At 40.4% G+C, this 17,636-nt stretch overlaps 1 protein-coding gene across 4 annotated transcripts in view; it reads right to left on the bottom strand.

Moving 5' to 3' along the window:
• Positions 1–17,636, bottom strand: part of p4ha1b (prolyl 4-hydroxylase, alpha polypeptide I b) — a 60,786-nt gene that overhangs the window by 18,647 nt on the left and 24,503 nt on the right. For 3 of the 4 annotated variants that reach the window (XM_060933363.1, XM_060933366.1, XM_060933365.1), the window contains exons 6-9: positions 14,964–15,203; positions 14,306–14,511; positions 9,238–9,414; positions 4,392–4,462 (exon numbers count right to left, since the gene is read on the bottom strand). In XM_060933363.1, coding sequence (XP_060789346.1) covers positions 4,392–4,462; positions 9,238–9,414; positions 14,306–14,511; positions 14,964–15,203 — 694 coding nt within the window. Of the gene's footprint in view, positions 1–3,744; positions 3,816–4,391; positions 4,463–9,237; positions 9,415–14,305; positions 14,512–14,963; positions 15,204–17,636 lie in introns of all 4 variants that reach the window. The other variant, XM_060933364.1, reaches the window with a different exon arrangement.

Genomic DNA, 17,636 nt, shown 5'->3' with positions numbered 1-17,636 from the left:
GACGCTCCCCTTTATTCTAATTTTTCTCTTCTCTTCAGCACATCTATCTATCTATCTATCTATCTATCTATCTATCTATCTATCTATCTATCTATCTATGACTTCATTTCTCCTTATCTCTTACTCCTTTCTTTCTGTTTCTCCTTTTATTCCACTTTTCTCTCTTTTCCTCATCACATCTATCATTGCTGTTTTTCTCTCCCTTTTTCTCCTTCACTCCTTTCCTTAACTCAGTTTTATTCCACTTTTTTCTCTTCTTCAGCACATTCTTTCCCTTCACCTCAGTTTTCTTTCTTTTTAACTTTTTTGCTTCTTTCTCATCTCCTCATCTCTCACCCCTCCTTTCTCTTTGTATCCATTCCTCCCTTTCTATTTCTTCATTTATTTCTTCCTAGTCACATTATTTTCTCTCTCTCCCCTTCTTCCACCGCTCTACTTGCTGTCTTTCCCTTTCTCATTCCATTCCTCTCTCACTCCCACCATCTTCTGCCTCCTTTTTATCTCGCCTGGGACGGAGTCCACCAGGGGGCGAGGTATTGTTTTCAGTGGAGTTTCTTTCTTTCTTTGGTTTTTTTTTTTTGGGGGGGGGGGGTTAATGATATTATGGGAAAACAGCTGGATCAATCTTCATGAAACTTTCAGGATAGATGGGCATTGGTCTCAAATACAACCTCCAACATTTTGGGGGTCATCCGGTCAAGGTCTTTGTGGCTACTGCTTCATATCGAGACGCTAGCCACTTTGTCATCATGCTGTAAGAATGTAAGCGTGTAAGAATCGTGCAGTACGGTGTGTTCTGATTGGCTGAGAGCAGCAGAGAATCAGAACCATGTTTATTGGCCAAGTATGTTCACACACAAGGTCAAAGTCAAGGTCACCAAAAAGGTCAAAATCGTTTTTTTGTGATATCTTCCTTCATATTCATCATGAGTGCTATGGGGCGAGGTTTGTTTTGTCTGGCAACACTTGTTAAATATGTTTTGTCTCTCTGTTTCTTCCCTTCACCCTTTCTTGTCTTTTTTCTCTCACCCTTTCCACTACCGCTCCATCTCTCTCTTCTTCACCCCTTTGATCAATTTTGCTGCTTCTTTCTTTTCTTTCTCCTCTTTCTCACCCTTTCTTTGATCCTTCTCTCACTCATCTTCGCTATATTTCTCTTTCTTCATCTCTCCCTATTTTCGTTCCTCCCTCTCTTTCTTTTCTCTCCACTTTTACATCCATTTCTCTTTCCTGTACTTCTATCGGTCTCTGTATTTCTTCCTCCTTTATTTACCGCTACATCTTGTTTTAACCTTTTTTATTTTCCTTCTCTCTTTCTTGCAGCAGGTCAAATCCCTGATGTACAGTTCTTGCCTTTTGCCTTGCATTTTTTCCTGAGCGTGCACTTACTCACGTAGACCTTACAAAAACTCTACACATGAATCCAGACTGGGTTACAGAAACTCCACTCCCCACACACACACACGCACGTGCGTGCGCACACACATAATGAGCAGGCTTATTTAAACCACTTCAGTGTCGCTGTATGAGTTGTCTTTCTATGTATAACTTTATTAAAGGGTAGTTTAGTGCTTCGACTCATGGTGTGTGTGTATATACAGTAGTTAGGTCCATAAATATTTGGACAGAGGCAACATTTTTCTAATTTTGGTTCTGTACATTACCACAATGAATTTTGAACAAAACAATTCAGATGCAGTTGAAGGTCAGACTTTCAGCTTTAATTCAGTGGGTTGAACAAAATGATTGCATAAAAATGTGAGGAACTAAAGCATTTTTTAAACACAATCCCTTCATTTCAAGGGCTCAAAAGTAATTGGACAAATTAAATAATTGTAAATAAAATGTTAATTTCTAATACTTGGTTGAAAACCCTTTGTTGGCAATGACTGCCTGAAGTCTTGAACTCATGGACATCACCAGACGCTGTGTTTCCTCCTTTTTAATGCTCTGCCAGGCCTTTACTGCAGCGGTTTTCAGTTGCTGTTTGTTTGTGGGCCTTTCTGTCTGAAGTTTAGTCTTTAACAAGTGAAATGCTGCTCAATTGGGTTGAGATCAGGTGACTGACTTGGCCATTCAAGAATATTCCACTTTTTTGCTTTAATAAACTCCTGGGTTGCTTTGGCTTTATGTTTTGGGTCGTTGTCCATCTGTATTATGAAACGCCGACCAATCAGTTTGGCTGGATTTGAGCACACAGTATGTCTCTGAATACCTCAGAATTCATCCGGCTGCTTCTGTCCTGTGTCACATCATCAATAAACACTAGTGACCCAGTGCCACTGGCAGCCATGCATGCCCAAGCCATCACACTGTCTCCACCATGTTTTACAGATGATGTGGTATGCTTTGGATCATGAGCTGTACCATGCCTTTGCCATACTTTTTTCTTTCCATCATTCTGGTAGAGGTTGATCTTGGTTTCACCTGTCCAAAGAATGTTCTTCCAGAACTGTGCTGGCTTTTTTAGATGCTTTTTTAGCAAAGTCCAATCTAGCCTTTTTATTCTTGAGGCTTATGAGTGGCTTGCACCGTGCAGTGAACCCTCTGTATTTACTTTCATGCAGTCTTCTCTTTATGGTAGATTTGGATATTGATACGCCTACCTCCTGGAGAGTGTTGTTCACTTGGTTGGCTGTTGTGAAGGGGTTTCTCTTCACCATGGAAATTATTCTGCGATCATCCACCACTGTTGTCTTCTGTGAGTGTCCAGGGTTTTTTTGCATTGAGGAGTTCACCAGTGCTTTCTTTCTTTCTCAGGATGTACCAAACTGTAGATTTTGCCACTCCTAATATTGTAGCAATTTCTCGGATGGGTTTTTTCTGTTTTCGCAGCTTAAGAATGGCTTGTTTCACCTGCATGGAGAGCTCCTTTGACCGCATGTTTTCACAGCAAAATCTTCCAAATGCAAGCACCACACCTCAAATCAACTCCAGGCCTTTTATCTGCTTAATTGAGAATGACATAACGAAGGAATTGCCCGCACCTGCCCATGAAATAGCCTTTGAGTCAATTGTCCAATTACTTTTGGTCCCTTTAAAAACAGGGTGGCACATGTTAAGGAGCTGAAACTCCTAAACCCTTCATCCAATTTTAATGTGGATACCCTCAAATGAAAGCTGAAAGTCTGGACTTTATGTCCATGTCCATTATATAACTATAACTTGAATATGTTTCAGTAAACAGATAAAAAAAACAAAATTTGTGTCAGTGTCCAAATATATATGGACCTAACTGTATACATAAACTGTGTAAAGCTGTTTTAATTTTTTTTAAATATCGTCTTACTGTGTCCTACATCTGCTTTATATTTTGTATCGCTCGAGCTGTCGGTTCATGTAAATCTTCTTTATTTTTGTCTTCGCCATTTACTTTACTGTTCATTTTTCATAATGCCTTCATGTTCCCTGTTCATCCATCCATCCATCCATCCATCCATCCATCCATCCATCTTTTCTCCTTTATTATTCTTTTCTTAATTTTTTTTTTTGCTCCTCATGATACTTTCCCATCCTTTTTCTCACTCCGTCCTCCAACCTATTTTTCTCTCACCGTCCCTTTTTTAATCTCTCTTTCATCTCTTACTTTATGCTCTCTCTCTCTGTGTGTTCTACCACCACCACCACCTTTCTTTGCTCTCTCTGCCTCTTTTCTTCACCGTGTTTATCTGCACTGCAAATCAAGGTCACCCTTCACTCTGCTCTGCGTTTAAATAAAGGTTCAATTGAATTGAGTTGAATTACCTTTTGGAGACTCTGTATTGAGCCGTGGTGAGTTTTCCCGTAGCGGGGTCATGCACTGTGGCACGCTTTAGCTACTCCCAAGAACAAAGACAGAACAGAAAGCAGGAAGGAGAGACGCATGGAGGAAGAGGGGGGAAAAGAAGAGAAAAACAGAAGAAGGAGACGGTCAGTGATGCTAAACCGTGACTAGCAGCAAAACAGGGACAAATTGAATTAATTCCAGAAAATATAATGAAATTATTCACTCTGTTCAATTCAGTTTTTCTGCTCATCCCTATTCAGGTTGAGGTGTGTCCTGATTTGGGATTTCCCATAATGCCTATGGGAAAAGGCTTTTTTTTTTGGTCCCTGCTGCAACGCAGTCATGTTACAAACGACGGTAGGAAAAAGCAAAAGCACGCGTCCTTCTACATCCTCCACCGCTCTGAAAACACCAGAACTCCTCAGCAAGATCACATGATGCAGCTATTTTATAATAATAATAATAATAATATGTGTACTGTTTTTTATGACATATCAAACACAGTACGAGAACTTGTATCCAGAAGTCTGAGTTTCTCGGTAAATTCATCCATTTTGGTGACATGGGATTCTGCTGTGGAGTTCTGTGGCGGGTTCTTTTGTGTCCCTCCTGCACCAAAATTTACCTCTTGCTGATCCTGTAGGAGGCGGTCTCGAGCACTCCCGTGACGGGGTTCGAGATGGTGGCCCTCCGGAGCTACGGAGCCAAAAAAGTTAACACTGAGCTCCTTTCCATTTCTCAATGGTCCAAGTGAAGTTTGGAGATAATCACTGCTCATACATGTACTCTGTCATTTTAAAACGGATCTCTTAATGGTTCATCAGTCTGGTAGAAAGTTCTACAAGGAATAGTAAAACTGAGGCTTTCCCTTTCAGACAGGGTTCCAAAGCAGACATGTGGATCAGGACTGGGATTCTGTAAGACGTAACAAAAACACCGGGTGGGTTTTACTTTCATGAAGCAGGATAAAAGATGGACCGTGTTCAGTAACCGTTCATTCATCAGTGGCTGCGTTATCCTGGCTCGTGTCGCTCAACATGGACAGTGTGACGTCTTGAAAATGTGAAGCCACAACAGGTCTAGCACCATTGCTGGTTGGCTGCGGTATAATGTCTAGCCCTGCCCATCCCGTTGTGTTTCAATGACGAAATAGCCATATCATTTTTTTTCCCCCCAGTCTTTCCATCTGCAGTTTCCAATTTGAGCAGTTAGTTTTCCCAACACTGATAATCTACATATTTTATTTTAGTTTTTAAAAACTTATTAGACTATATCATATCATAAGAAAGTGTGGATACACTTGGGAATGACGTGACTGACAACCTTGGTGACGCGCTGGATCCTGGTATTGGAAGAAAAGGGTGGAGCTTATCAAATGAGCAGCTGTACCTGATTTTGAACTTCGTGCCTGAACTCCGGCTCCAAACTCAAAATGGCGGAGGAATAATGGCTTCATTTCTACAGAAAGGGTGGAGCCATGCCGTCCATGTTTTAACAATCACTGATGTCATTGTAGGTTGTATTTTACGAAACAGCACCACCAAGTTCATCATAAAATGAATGTAGGAAAAGTACAAATAAATAAATAGATAAATAAATGCTATAGGAATGAATGGGATTGATCAAACTGTGCGAGCGAGTGAGATTGGACATTCAAGAGGAAGAGAAAAGTTGTTGGATTAAAAAAAAAAAATTCCCATGAACACCTCGAATTCCAAAGTCAGGAAGTGAAAACCCTTCAACTTTGGAACTCGCTTTTGAGGGGCGGGGTTACATCACTCAGTGGTTTCTAGCCACACCCACCACTCTGGATCCTGTGGTTTCATTGAGGTTCTATTATATCGAGAATGCAATGTGTTCGCAAATCTGTAGCTTTAAACAGCAACCCAGATCGAGCTTTCTGAAGAAAGTTAAGTGTCGTTTCTGCTCGTGTGTGAGATTATGTCAGAAGGAAGTGATTAATTTTTTCATTCACTTGGCCAAACATGGTGTAGGTTTATGCATTTACTATTTTTAATGTTTCGTTCGATGGAGTGTTTGCTTAAAGGAACAGTCCACCGTACTTCCATAATGAAATATGCTCTTATCTGAATTGAGACGAGCTGCTCCGTACCTATCCGAGCTTTGCGCGACCTCCCAGTCAGTCAGACGCAGTCAGACGCGCTGTCACTCCTGTTAGCAATGTAGCTAGGCTCAGTATGGCCAATGGTATTTTTTGGGGCTGTAGTTAGATGCGACCAAACTCTTCCGCGTTTTTCCTGTTTACATAGGTTTATATGACCAGTGACATGAAACAAGTTCAGTTACACAAATTGAAACGTAGCGATTTTCTATGCTATGGAAAGTGCGCACTATAATGACAGGCGTACTAACACCTTCTGCGCGCTTCGGCAGCACATTGATATCTGAGCTCCATATCAATGCGCTGTCGAAGCGCGCAGAAGGTGTTAGTACGCCTGTCATTATAGTGCGCACTTTCCATAGCATAGAAAATCGCTACGTTTCAATTTGTGTAACTGAACTTGTTTCATGTCACTGGTCATATAAACCTATGTAAACAGGAAAAACGCGGAAGAGTTTGGTCGCATCTAACTACAGCCCCAAAAAATACCATTGGCCATACTGAGCCTAGCTACATTGCTAACAGGAGTGACAGCGCGTCTGACTGCGTCTGACTGACTGGGAGGTCGCGCAAAGCTCGGAGAGGTACGGAGCAGCTTGTCTCAATTCAGATAAGAGCATATTTCATTATGGAAGTACGGTGGACTGTTCCTTTAAGGTTAGACACAGGCTATAATTAACAATTATTCGCCGAAGAGAAAATCTGTGATTATTCTATCCAATTTCACTGGATGTGAGCAATCGTGCGCTCTGATTGGCTACTCTACTACTAGGCTATCAGCTCATATACCGTGAGTAGAGAAAAACAAAATGGCGGAGCGTGTTGCTGAACCAACCGAGGACAAAATAAAAACTGTACTTGAAAACAAAACCCCAAAAAATACAAAAAAAAGTAACAAAATATGAAATAAAAGTTGTTGGTTTTTTTTCAAGAATTATCATCACAGTTTTCACAAATTGCTCCTGTCATTTCGCCAGTTTGTTTACATTCTAAGTGGAAATTATTTTGTCGGGCGTTTTGGATAAAGATTTTATTTATCGAATTTGCAAAAAATAAAAATGCTCTGTTTCCGAAAATCCAGTGAACGTGGATAGAATAAAAGTTATTCCACTCAATCTCGTCTTGCATGGATCATAGACAACTATCAGCTCATGTATGACTCGACTTCATGGAATAACTGTGAATTATTTTTTTCACGGTCCAAATCCTGCGCTCTGATTGGCTGGCGAGCGGGTCCGTATCCTACGATACGGACCCCGGTTATGGACCTCTGGTGACTCGCTCATTCACAACAAGCATAGTAGCATTTTTTTGTCAACATTTATCTTTTTTTTCTAAGATTTATTTATAAGATTATCAAAAATCTTAAATTTTTGCCAGCATTTCTCAGGAGAATAGCATTAATTTTACATCATGGATAGCGATAACGACAGTCTTCACAGTGAAAGCGAGTTTTACTACCCTGAGGAAGAAGAAATAAAAGAAAACATTTCAGGAGAAAGCTAAAACCTGTAATTTGCTAACGCCGAGCAAAAACATGGCTGAATCCTGAATGACTCCTATTTGTATAAATAGGGGACTACATAGGCGTCAAAATGTAGTTTTTTTCCTGCCGTGGAAGTGCACTTGTATACCGAAGAGGAAGCCATTTGCATTACAGCCGTGAATGAGGATTCAAAATAGCATTAATTTTACAGCATGGATAGTGATAACAGTGTTCACAGCGAAAGCGAGTTTTACTCCTCTGAGGAAGAAAAAATTAAGGAAAACATTTCAGGAGAAAGCTAAAAACCTGTAACTTGCTAACAGTTTGAGCTCATTGGTTAATGAGGCCCATTTTGGACCATGTTATCCTAATACATATTACGTGAGGTAAAAACTTTAAACTAGTACAATCTCTTCTTCAAAGTTTCACCAAATGGTTTTATTTATGCAATATAAAGGTCATAATACTGTATAACTTTGGTCAAGCAAAAACATGGCTGAATCCTGAATGACTCCTATTTGTATAAATAGGGGACTACATAGGTGGCAAAATGTAGTTTTTTTCCTGCCATGGAAGTGCACTTGTATACCGAGGAGGAAGCAATTTGCATTACAGCCGTGAATGAGGATTCAAAATGGCGGCTCGGCTCAGTTTTGCCTTTCGGGAGCTCTCGTTTTCTGTTAGAATTTGGTAAAGAAAAAAATAAATATATTATTTACCAGCTTAAGGTCGGTCCGTATGGTGAAACACAGTGACCTCGGCCTTGAATACTGACCTCGACCCAGAGGGCCTCGCTCAGTACTTTCAAGACCTCGGTTGCGGTATTTCACGATACGGACCTCCCAGCTGGTAAATAACATATAATGAGACGAAGTCGAGGTTATTATTCACTGATATTCATTGAGCCTGAGGTGGATAATTGTTTTAGCATAAATACACAGGTGGGTTTTTTCTTTTTTTTTTAATAACTAAATAATCGTATTTAAAAAAGAAATTTTACTTAAAAAGCAGCATATGTAAACATATTAACTTGTGTAACTTGTCTAGGCTGAGTCACATCAAATATTTTGTTTTGAAATCAATAAAATAAATCACCACTCCACCTTACCTTTGAATAGTTTTAGACCAAACTTCGTAGCATCTTTAGTGCTTTTAGGAACAGCGTTTTCTTTCATCATTTGTAATTCTCCCTCACTTACAGTGACGAAGCAATTGGCCGCCATTTTGCCGAGTCGCTCGAACTGATTATCGAGAAAAAGTCCGAATTTCTTGACCAATCAGGGCACACGATTTCCTATAATCACCTGTGTACTTGTACTGAAACGTGTTATGTCCCCAACTTTTTCATTAAGTAGAGAAGAAAAATTTATAATTTTCATCTGGTCCCTTGAGAAACCATTAAAAAAAAAATTATACTGTAGAAACATTTTCTGATTTGCTAGTGTCGAATATACCGTCTCAGGATGACACTGAACTCATTTTGGTTCTAAAAGAATGGAAAAAGACTAAATGATTATTATTCAACACTGACTTAAGAGGAAGGACGGAAAATGAATCTATGAAAAGGAAAAATAGCTGATGTATGAAGGAAAAATCTGTACAAAGATTAACTGTGCTTCGATAAACACATCCATACAAATCATTATGTGTGCTGCTGAGGGGCGGAGCCAAGTGAATAGCTACACATGGCTGAGAAGACGGGCTAAAAACAAGCCCTGTAACTAAAATGTTAATCTGTACACCTGTAAAGTAAAGCCTCACATGGTATGAAATGTATAAACGTTACAATATCAGAGTCTAAACCAAAGCGTCATGTGACATCCGGCGACCAATCACAGATCAGCTTCAGAGAACCGAACTCACCCTGGGCTTGGCGAGCTCTTTGACCTTTCCCATCTCGTACTCGGAGATGATGTCGTGGTAGCGGACGATGCGGGGGCGGTCCCATTCGTCCTCCTGCTTGACGGGACCCAATACCAGACGAGGATTGCGCTTGTTGTCATAGTAGCGGCAGAACAGACGGCTCTGCCTACGAGAAGTCTGCAACAAAACAGCAAGAGTTTTTATAAGAGTTAATTAGAAGGAGTTTGACCAGCGGTACGACTGGAATTGGATTTCAATGAGCAACAGCTCATTCACAGGGACCTGCACGGTGGACGCTCCACACAATCTAAACCTAATAATAAATGGATTTGTACAACTATCCTGTTAGTTTACAAGTTAGAACACGTAAGGTTTCCTAAGGTGAAGATTTCGTAACATTTACAGAAGGAGTCTCGGTGCAGGGCTTGACATTAAACTCTTTAATCCACTCGGACAAGCAGGAAGATTTTTCACTCGTCCTGACCACAACCTTTTTATTCCTGTGTATTTACTAGTTCAGTGAAAGGAAAGTGATTTAACAAAGTTTATCAAAAAGCAGGTATAGTTATGATCATCATTATGCTTTAATGACTTATAGTTTGTCAATAAAACTCAGACTTTAGGCCACCCATTTTTTATCTTTAGGTTCACGGATTTTTTCAACATATTTTTGATGATGTCGGTCGAAATAAAAATAAGTGTCCTTGTCTAATTTTTTTTTTTTTGCATGGCAAAATTTCAATGTCGGATTAAGATGATAAAATAATTTAAATTCAAGAGACACACTTTACATACATACATACAGTGGGGCAAAAAGGTATTTTGTCAGCCACCAATTGTGCAAGTTCTCCCACTTAAAAAGATGAGCGAGGCCTGTAATTTTCATCATAGGTACGCTTCAACTATGAGAGACAGAATGAGAAAAAAAATCCAGGAAATCACATTTGTCTGATTTTTAATGAATTAATTGGTAAATTCCTCTGTAAAATAAGTATTTGGTCACCTACAAACAAGCAAGATTTCTGGCTCTCACAGACCTGTAACTTCTTCTTTAAGAGGCTCCTCTGTCCTCCACTCGTTATCTGTATTAATGGCACCTGTTTGAACTCGTTATCAGTATAAAAGACACCTGTCCACAACCTCAAACAGTCACACTCCAAACTCCACTATGGCCAAGACCAAAGAGCTGTCAAAGGACACCAGAAACAAAATTGTAGACCTGCACCAGGCTGGGAAGACTGAATCTGCAATAGGTAAGCAGCTTGGTGTGAAGAAATCAACTGTGGGAGCAATTATTAGAAAATGGAAGACATACAAGACCACTGATAATCTCCCTCGATCTGGGGCTCCATGCAAGATCTCACCCTGTGGGGTCAAAATGATCACAAGAACGGTGAGCAAAAATCCCAGAACCACACCGGGGGACCTAGTGAATGACCTGCAGAGAGCTGGGACCAAAGTAACAAAGGCTACCATCAGTAACACACTACACCGCCAGGGACTCAAATCCTGCAGTGCCAGACGTGTCCCCCTGCTTAAGCCAGTACATGTCCAGGCCTGTCTGAAGTTTGCTAGAGAGCATTTGGATGATCCAGAAGAGGATTGGGAGAATGTCATATGGTCAGATGAAACCAAAATAGAACTTTTTGGTAAAAACTCAACTTGTCGTGTTTGGAGGAGAAAGAATGCTGAGTTGCATCCAAAGAACATCATACCTACTGTGAAGCATGGGGGTGGAAACATCATGCTTTGGGGCTGTTTTCTGCAAAGAGACCAGGACGACTGATCCGTGTAAAGGAAAGAATGAATGGGGCCATGTATCGTGAGATTTTGAGTGAAAACCTCCTTCCATCAGCAAGGGCATTGAAGATGAAACGTGGCTGGGTCTTTCAGCATGACAATGATCCCAAACACACCGCCCGGGCAACGAAGGAGTGGCTTCGTAAGAAGCATTTCAAGGTCCTGGAGTGGCCTAGCCAGTCTCCAGATCTCAACCCCATAGAAAATCTTTGGAGGGAGTTGAAAGTCCGTGTTGCCCAGCGACAGCCCCAAAACATCACTGCTCTAGAGGAGATCTGCATGGAGGAATGGGCCAAAATACCAGCAACAGTGTGTGAAAACCTTGTGAAGACTTACAGAAAATGTTTGACCTCTGTCATTGCCAACAAAGGGTATATAACAAAGTATTGAGATGAACTTTTGTTATTGACCAAATACTTATTTTCCACCATAATTTGCAAATAAATTCTTTAAAAATCAGACAATGTGATTTTCTGGATTTTTTTTCTCATTCTGTCTCTCATAGTTGAGGTATACCTATGATGCATGATCCATACCTTACATGCCTCTCTCATCTTTTTAAGTGGGAGAACTTGCACAATTGATGACTGACTAAATACTTTTTTGCCCCACTGTATATAGTGTGTGCATGTGTTCTTGTGTATAAGTTTATAACACGGACTAGCATTCCAGTACTTACTTCTCTGAAGGTATATGTGGTCATATGACCGTTGAGCTCTCATGAGCACATCGAAGGCTGATACGTTCGTGCTACTTGATTCGATAGGACTCTCTGCGGCACCATCCTCTTCTAATTCCATAGTCAGATACTTGCAGCCAAAATCGTGAACTAACGTTATGGCAGGCATATTTGGCATCGTGCTCGTTACATCACCACCTTCTTTCTGAGAACCAAAGATCGTTTTGATCTTTTCATTGTTTACTTTCAACGCTTGAGAGACGAAATCGCCCATGTTTTGGTTAGTGAGACAGTGAAAAGACTTTTCTTTACCACACTTTATGCTTACGTACAGTTGAGGCGATAGCTCGGAATCCATGCTGTCAGCCATGGTCAGCACGAGGTTGACACTGTCGTAAAGCGGTTGTAAATACCATAAAAACATTCAAGTGAATACTCAATGTCGTAAATAGTTTCATTTTCAGACTCGGCTGAAGTGGATATATACAACACACATTGTCGTTTGTATTTGCGATTCTAATACTTTTTACTTAAAGAAATATGACCTAGTACCAGGGATACAGTGCTGTTACAAGAAAAATATCTGAATATTTTTTTTTACATTTCTTTTTGTACGTTTCGGCGGTGAAAACGAAAATAAAAATACGCGCAGACTTTTTATTTTTCTAGCGGTAGTATTTAACTGCCGTCAGTGGATCCGTGATCCGAAAAATCTAAAATGAGTCGCCTTAACTGTGACAATAATTAGAAACTATCCAAAGCCGCATTAACCTGATCTGCAGCGTTAAGAGTTAGACTCGCCCACATTCAAAGCTTCTGCAGGAAATAAAGTTAAATCCTGATTAATCCAGTAAAACTTGAAGTACAAATTAATTTTGAGTTGGACATGATAAGGGGGACAGAATCACGCTGTGAATGAAAACGAACCGTAAGTGAGTTCGGCACGGTTGGAAAACTCCCAGAAAATATTTTACCACATTTGCGATGGTTAATGTTAATGTGAACCACACAAAAGAAAAATACAATGAATGTCCGAATGAAATGAAGATTCACCACAGATATTTATTTTATTAAATGTCATGATCCGCCCCGGACTTCCACTCCGGAGATTTACTATCTCCCAGTTCAGCGCAATCCAGATCCGGGACGGGACTTCCATCTTGCCGGCATTCACTTCCTGGTCTGCTCTGCTGTGTATAAATAGGCCGTTCTCAGAAAGAGGCGTGAACGTCTTTGCCAGAACGTCTTGTCCGTTTCTCACGTTGTCTCTGTGCCATTTTTTGCTCTCTGTTTTGCCTAGTCTTAGCCACAGTTGTTTGCACTCATGTTTTGTCAGTTTTTCAGATTTTTTTGCACTACGGTTTTTTTGTCTCCAGTTTTTGTCAGAACTATTTTTCATGTTTTTTCATATTAGCACTTTGTCTTTGTCTACCTCATTGTTGTCTGGATTATTTCTGCTATTTTTGTTCATTGACTCTTTTTGGACTTAAATTAAATCATTTTTTTATTCCTTGGATTTTCTGGTTTGTGTTCTGCTATTGGATCTTAACTCACCACATCTCGCCACCCTTAACGATTAAGGTGTCTGATCGCTATTTCTCCAATTTCAATGAGTCTAATAATCTATAACCAGAACGTCAAGGACGTAGGAGCTCATCCGACCTGCCATCCAAACACCCATGACGACCAAAACATCGAACAGAACCGAAATGTGACGGTGTGAGAGAGGACCAACCTCCACGACAAATTGTTTACAACAGGAAAAATCAACAAAGGACTAAAATTTTGTTCCCTGAGACGAGATCGACCCAAAACATCGATCAGAACTGAATTCGCATGATAAATGAGAGACAACTCTGGTCAGAAGAAAATGTCTTAAGTTGACGTGGTTACTAATTTTGTTCGCAAAAAAATTGACAATACAATTGTGCAGAAGGTCAACCTCTTTCAAATAAAACTAACAATCAGAACAGAAATCCATGGAGAACTGACGGAGGAGATATGATTTAACTGAATTGTGGACGGACGACGGACACCACACCATCGCAACAGCTCATCAGCCTTACGGACAGATGGGCTAATTAGATATTACGATGTGGTTATTTTTACGCACGCACCTGCTGTACTTGGCTTCCCCGGATCACTGAGGGGATTGAACTAGTTTTGATGGAACTTCATTGATGTAACTCTTGAATAATTTCTATAAAAATGGTGATTTTTAACAAATATTCAGCACAGGCTGATGCAGATTTGACTTGTCTGGACAAAACATTTGATTGTCCCGGACAGTCGGACTACCGTTAATGTCGATCCATGCAGTGTCAAAACTTTAACAGTCAGATGTAAAGCTGTTAAATCTTCTGACATGGGGGGGAAAATCTATGGAAAGCCTTTGCGGTAACATGAAACACTGAACTTGCTTCATAATTTTGGAGCCAGAATGAAGTGTTTTGAGTTGACAAATTGTGTTATAATAGCTGTAGCTTTTCTGTAACCGCACGGCGCATACTTACTTAGTAAAGGGAAGAAAGCGAGAGAGGGTGAAGAGTGATGATTAAAATAAAAAGTAAGATTATGTTGAGCTCTCACCATTTTCATGCCCTCTCCTCTGCACAGCTGCTCGTATCTCTTCCTCTCAGGTAGCGGGTCTCTGGAGCGCTCCATCTGCACGTCCCGCTTATCCACCTGTTTATTCTGTTGCTTTTCACCGTCTGCAGCTTCTTCTGCTTTCCTCTGCTTCTCCAGCTGGACTTCGAAATACTTCAGGTTTCCATTGGCGCGCTGGTGTGTGGGATCTGGCAACCGCACGCATAAAAACAGCTTCAGTTTCAACTAAATTAAAAAAAAAATCACCTCATGGGATAATTGAGAATGCAGACGTTTCTGAATGGAGACGTCTCACAACTTTTCACTGGAGAACAACAGGAACTGAACAAAAGCTATGTTCTGGAAAATGTTAAAGCTTAATCAGGTCCTGAATTTTTGTTCTTTCCACTGTTTAATACAACATTTTTTTTTTCCTTAATCAGACAGCAAGAAAAACAAGCTCACATTAAAGTGTGAGATAAAAATGCAAACATATTGACTGGATTGTCGAGCAGTACATACAATTTAAAAAAAATTTAAAATAAGACGAGCCAGAACAAAGCAGAAAATAATAATAAAAAAAAACTCGAGATAAACTTTAGTTAAATTGGTTTCGTAAATGTTTATGAAGGGTGCTTGGTGTGTGTTTGTTTGTTTTTACCCAGTTTGAGCATCCTCTTGGTGAGCTCCAGCGCTCGGTCTAACTCGCCCTGCTGATAAATGGCATAGCTGAGGTAGTCCAGGACGGTCACTTTGTCCACCGGCGAGTCCTCTCCATCATCCAGTTGTTTGAGAGCCTGAGTCATCCACAGCTCGGTGTGGTAGTAATCCACCTCCGAGTAGGCCACCTTCCCCAGCTCGAAACAGTCCTCCACCGTCATATGGCTCTTATAGACCACACCTTTGAGAGACAGACCACTAATTACTTCTACAAAGCTATTCCTCCATAACTACCTCCACCAACTGTGCTGGAGGAGGTTGTTTTCGCCTCCATTTGTTTGTTTGCTTGTCTGTTCCCAGCATAATTCAAAAAGTAGTCAACAGATTTGGATAAAATTTGGTGGAAAGTTGGGCCATGGGTCAAGGAACAATTGATTCGATTTTGATCCAAATCTGGATATATATATATATATATATATATATATATATATATATATATATATATATATATATATATATATATATATGCGGATCCAAATATGTATGCAGATCTGGGATTTTTTTTTTTATTTGTTCACAATACAACTCAAAAAGTAGTGTACATATTTAAATGAAATTTGGTGGAAAAGTTGGCTATGGGCCAAGGAACTATTGTTTATATTTTGATCCAAATCCGCATATGTATGCAGATCCAAGCTCTAGATATGTATGTAGATCCAGTATTGTTTTTCTTTTTTGTTCTCAACATAACTCAAAAAGTAGTGAACGGATTTGGATGAAACTTGGTGGGAAGGTGGGCCGTGGGCCAAGGAACCATTGATTTGATTTTGATCGAAATCCACATATGTATGCAGATCTGGGATTTTTTTTTTCCCAATGTAACTCCAAAAGTAGTGAATGGATTTGGATGAAATTTGGTGGAACGGTAATCCATGGGCCAAGGAACCATTGATTAAATCTTGATCCAAATCTGGATATCTATGTAGATCCAGCATTTTTTCAAAAAGTAGTGAACAGATTTGGATGAAATTTGGCGGAAAGCTTTAGTATTATCCTCAGTTCAAGTGATTTTAATGTTGATAACATACAGTGGGGCAAAAAAGTATTTAGTCAGCCACCAATTGTGCAAGTTCTCCCACTTAAAAAGATGAGAGGCCTGTAATTTTCATCATAGGTACACTTCAACTATGAGAGACAGAATGGGGGGAAAGAATCCAGGAAATCACATTGTAGGATTTTTAATGAATTAATTGGTAAATTCCTCGGTAAAATAAGTATTTGGTCACCTACAAAACAAGCAAGATTTCTGGCTCTCACAGACCTGTAACAACTTCTTTAAGAGGCTCCTCTGTCCTCCACTCGTTACCTGTATTAATGGCACCTGTTTGAACTCGTTATCAGTATAAAAGACACCTGTCCACAACCTCAAACAGTCACACTCCAAACTCCACTATGGCCAAGACCAAAGAGCTGTCAAAGGACACCAGAAACAAAATTGTAGACCTGCACCAGGCTGGGAAGACTGAATCTGCAATAGGTAAGCAGCTTGGTGTGAAGAAATCAACTGTGGGAGCAATTATTAGAAAATGGAAGACATACAAGACCACTGATAATCTCCCTCGATCTGGGGCTCCATGCAAGATCTCACCCTGTGGGGTCAAAATGATCACAAGAACGGTGAGCAAAAATCCCAGAACCACACGGGGGGACCTAGTGAATGACCTGCAGAGAGCTGGGACCAAAGTAGCAAAGGCTACCATCAGTAACACACTACGCCGCCAGGGACTCAAATCCTGCAGTGCCAGACGTGTTCCCCCTGCTTAAGCCAGTACATGTCCAGGCCCGTCTGAAGTTTGCTAGAGAGCATTTGGATGATCCAGAAGAGGATTGGGAGAATGTCATATGGTCAGATGAAACCAAAATAGAACTTTTTGGTAAAAACTCAACTTGTCGTTTGGAGAAGAAAGAATGCTGAGTTGCAACCAAAGAACACCATACCTACTGTGAAGCATGGGGGTGGAAACATCATGCTTTGGGGCTGTTTTTCTGCAAAGGGACCAGGACGACTGATCCGTGTAAAGGAAAGAATGAATGGGGCCATGTATCGTGAGATTTTGAGTGAAAACCTCCTTCCATCAGCAAGGGCATTGAAGATGAAACGTGGCTGGGTCTTTCAGCATGACAATGATCCCAAACACACCACCTGGGCAACGAAGGAGTGGCTTCGTAAGAAGCATTTCAAGGTCCTGGAGTGGCCTAGCCAGTCTCCAGATCTCAACCCCATAGAAAATCTTTGGAGGGAGTTGAAAGTCCATGTTGCCCGGCAACAGCCCCAAAACATCACTGCTCTAGAGGAGATCTGCATGGAGGAATGGGCCAAAATACCAGCAACAGTGTGTGAAAACCTTGTGAAGACTTACAGAAAACGTTTGACCTCTGTCATTGCCAACAAAGGGTAGATAACAAAGTATTGAGATGAACTTTTGTTATTGACCAAATACTTATTTTCCACCATAATTTGCAAATAAATTCTTTAAAAATCAGACAATGTGATTTTCTGGATTTTTTTTCTCATTCTGTCTCTCATAGTTGAGGTATACCTATGACGAAAATTACAGGCCTCTCTCATCTTTTTAAGTGGGAGAACTTGCACAATTGGTGACTGACTAAATAC

The sequence above is a fragment of the Neoarius graeffei genome, chromosome 11, assembly GCF_027579695.1.
Source record: "Neoarius graeffei isolate fNeoGra1 chromosome 11, fNeoGra1.pri, whole genome shotgun sequence".
NCBI classification, from domain to species: Eukaryota; Metazoa; Chordata; class Actinopteri; order Siluriformes; family Ariidae; genus Neoarius; species Neoarius graeffei.
The sequence above is the reverse complement of the archived record's forward strand: the minus strand, read 5'-3'. Positions and strand labels throughout refer to the sequence as shown.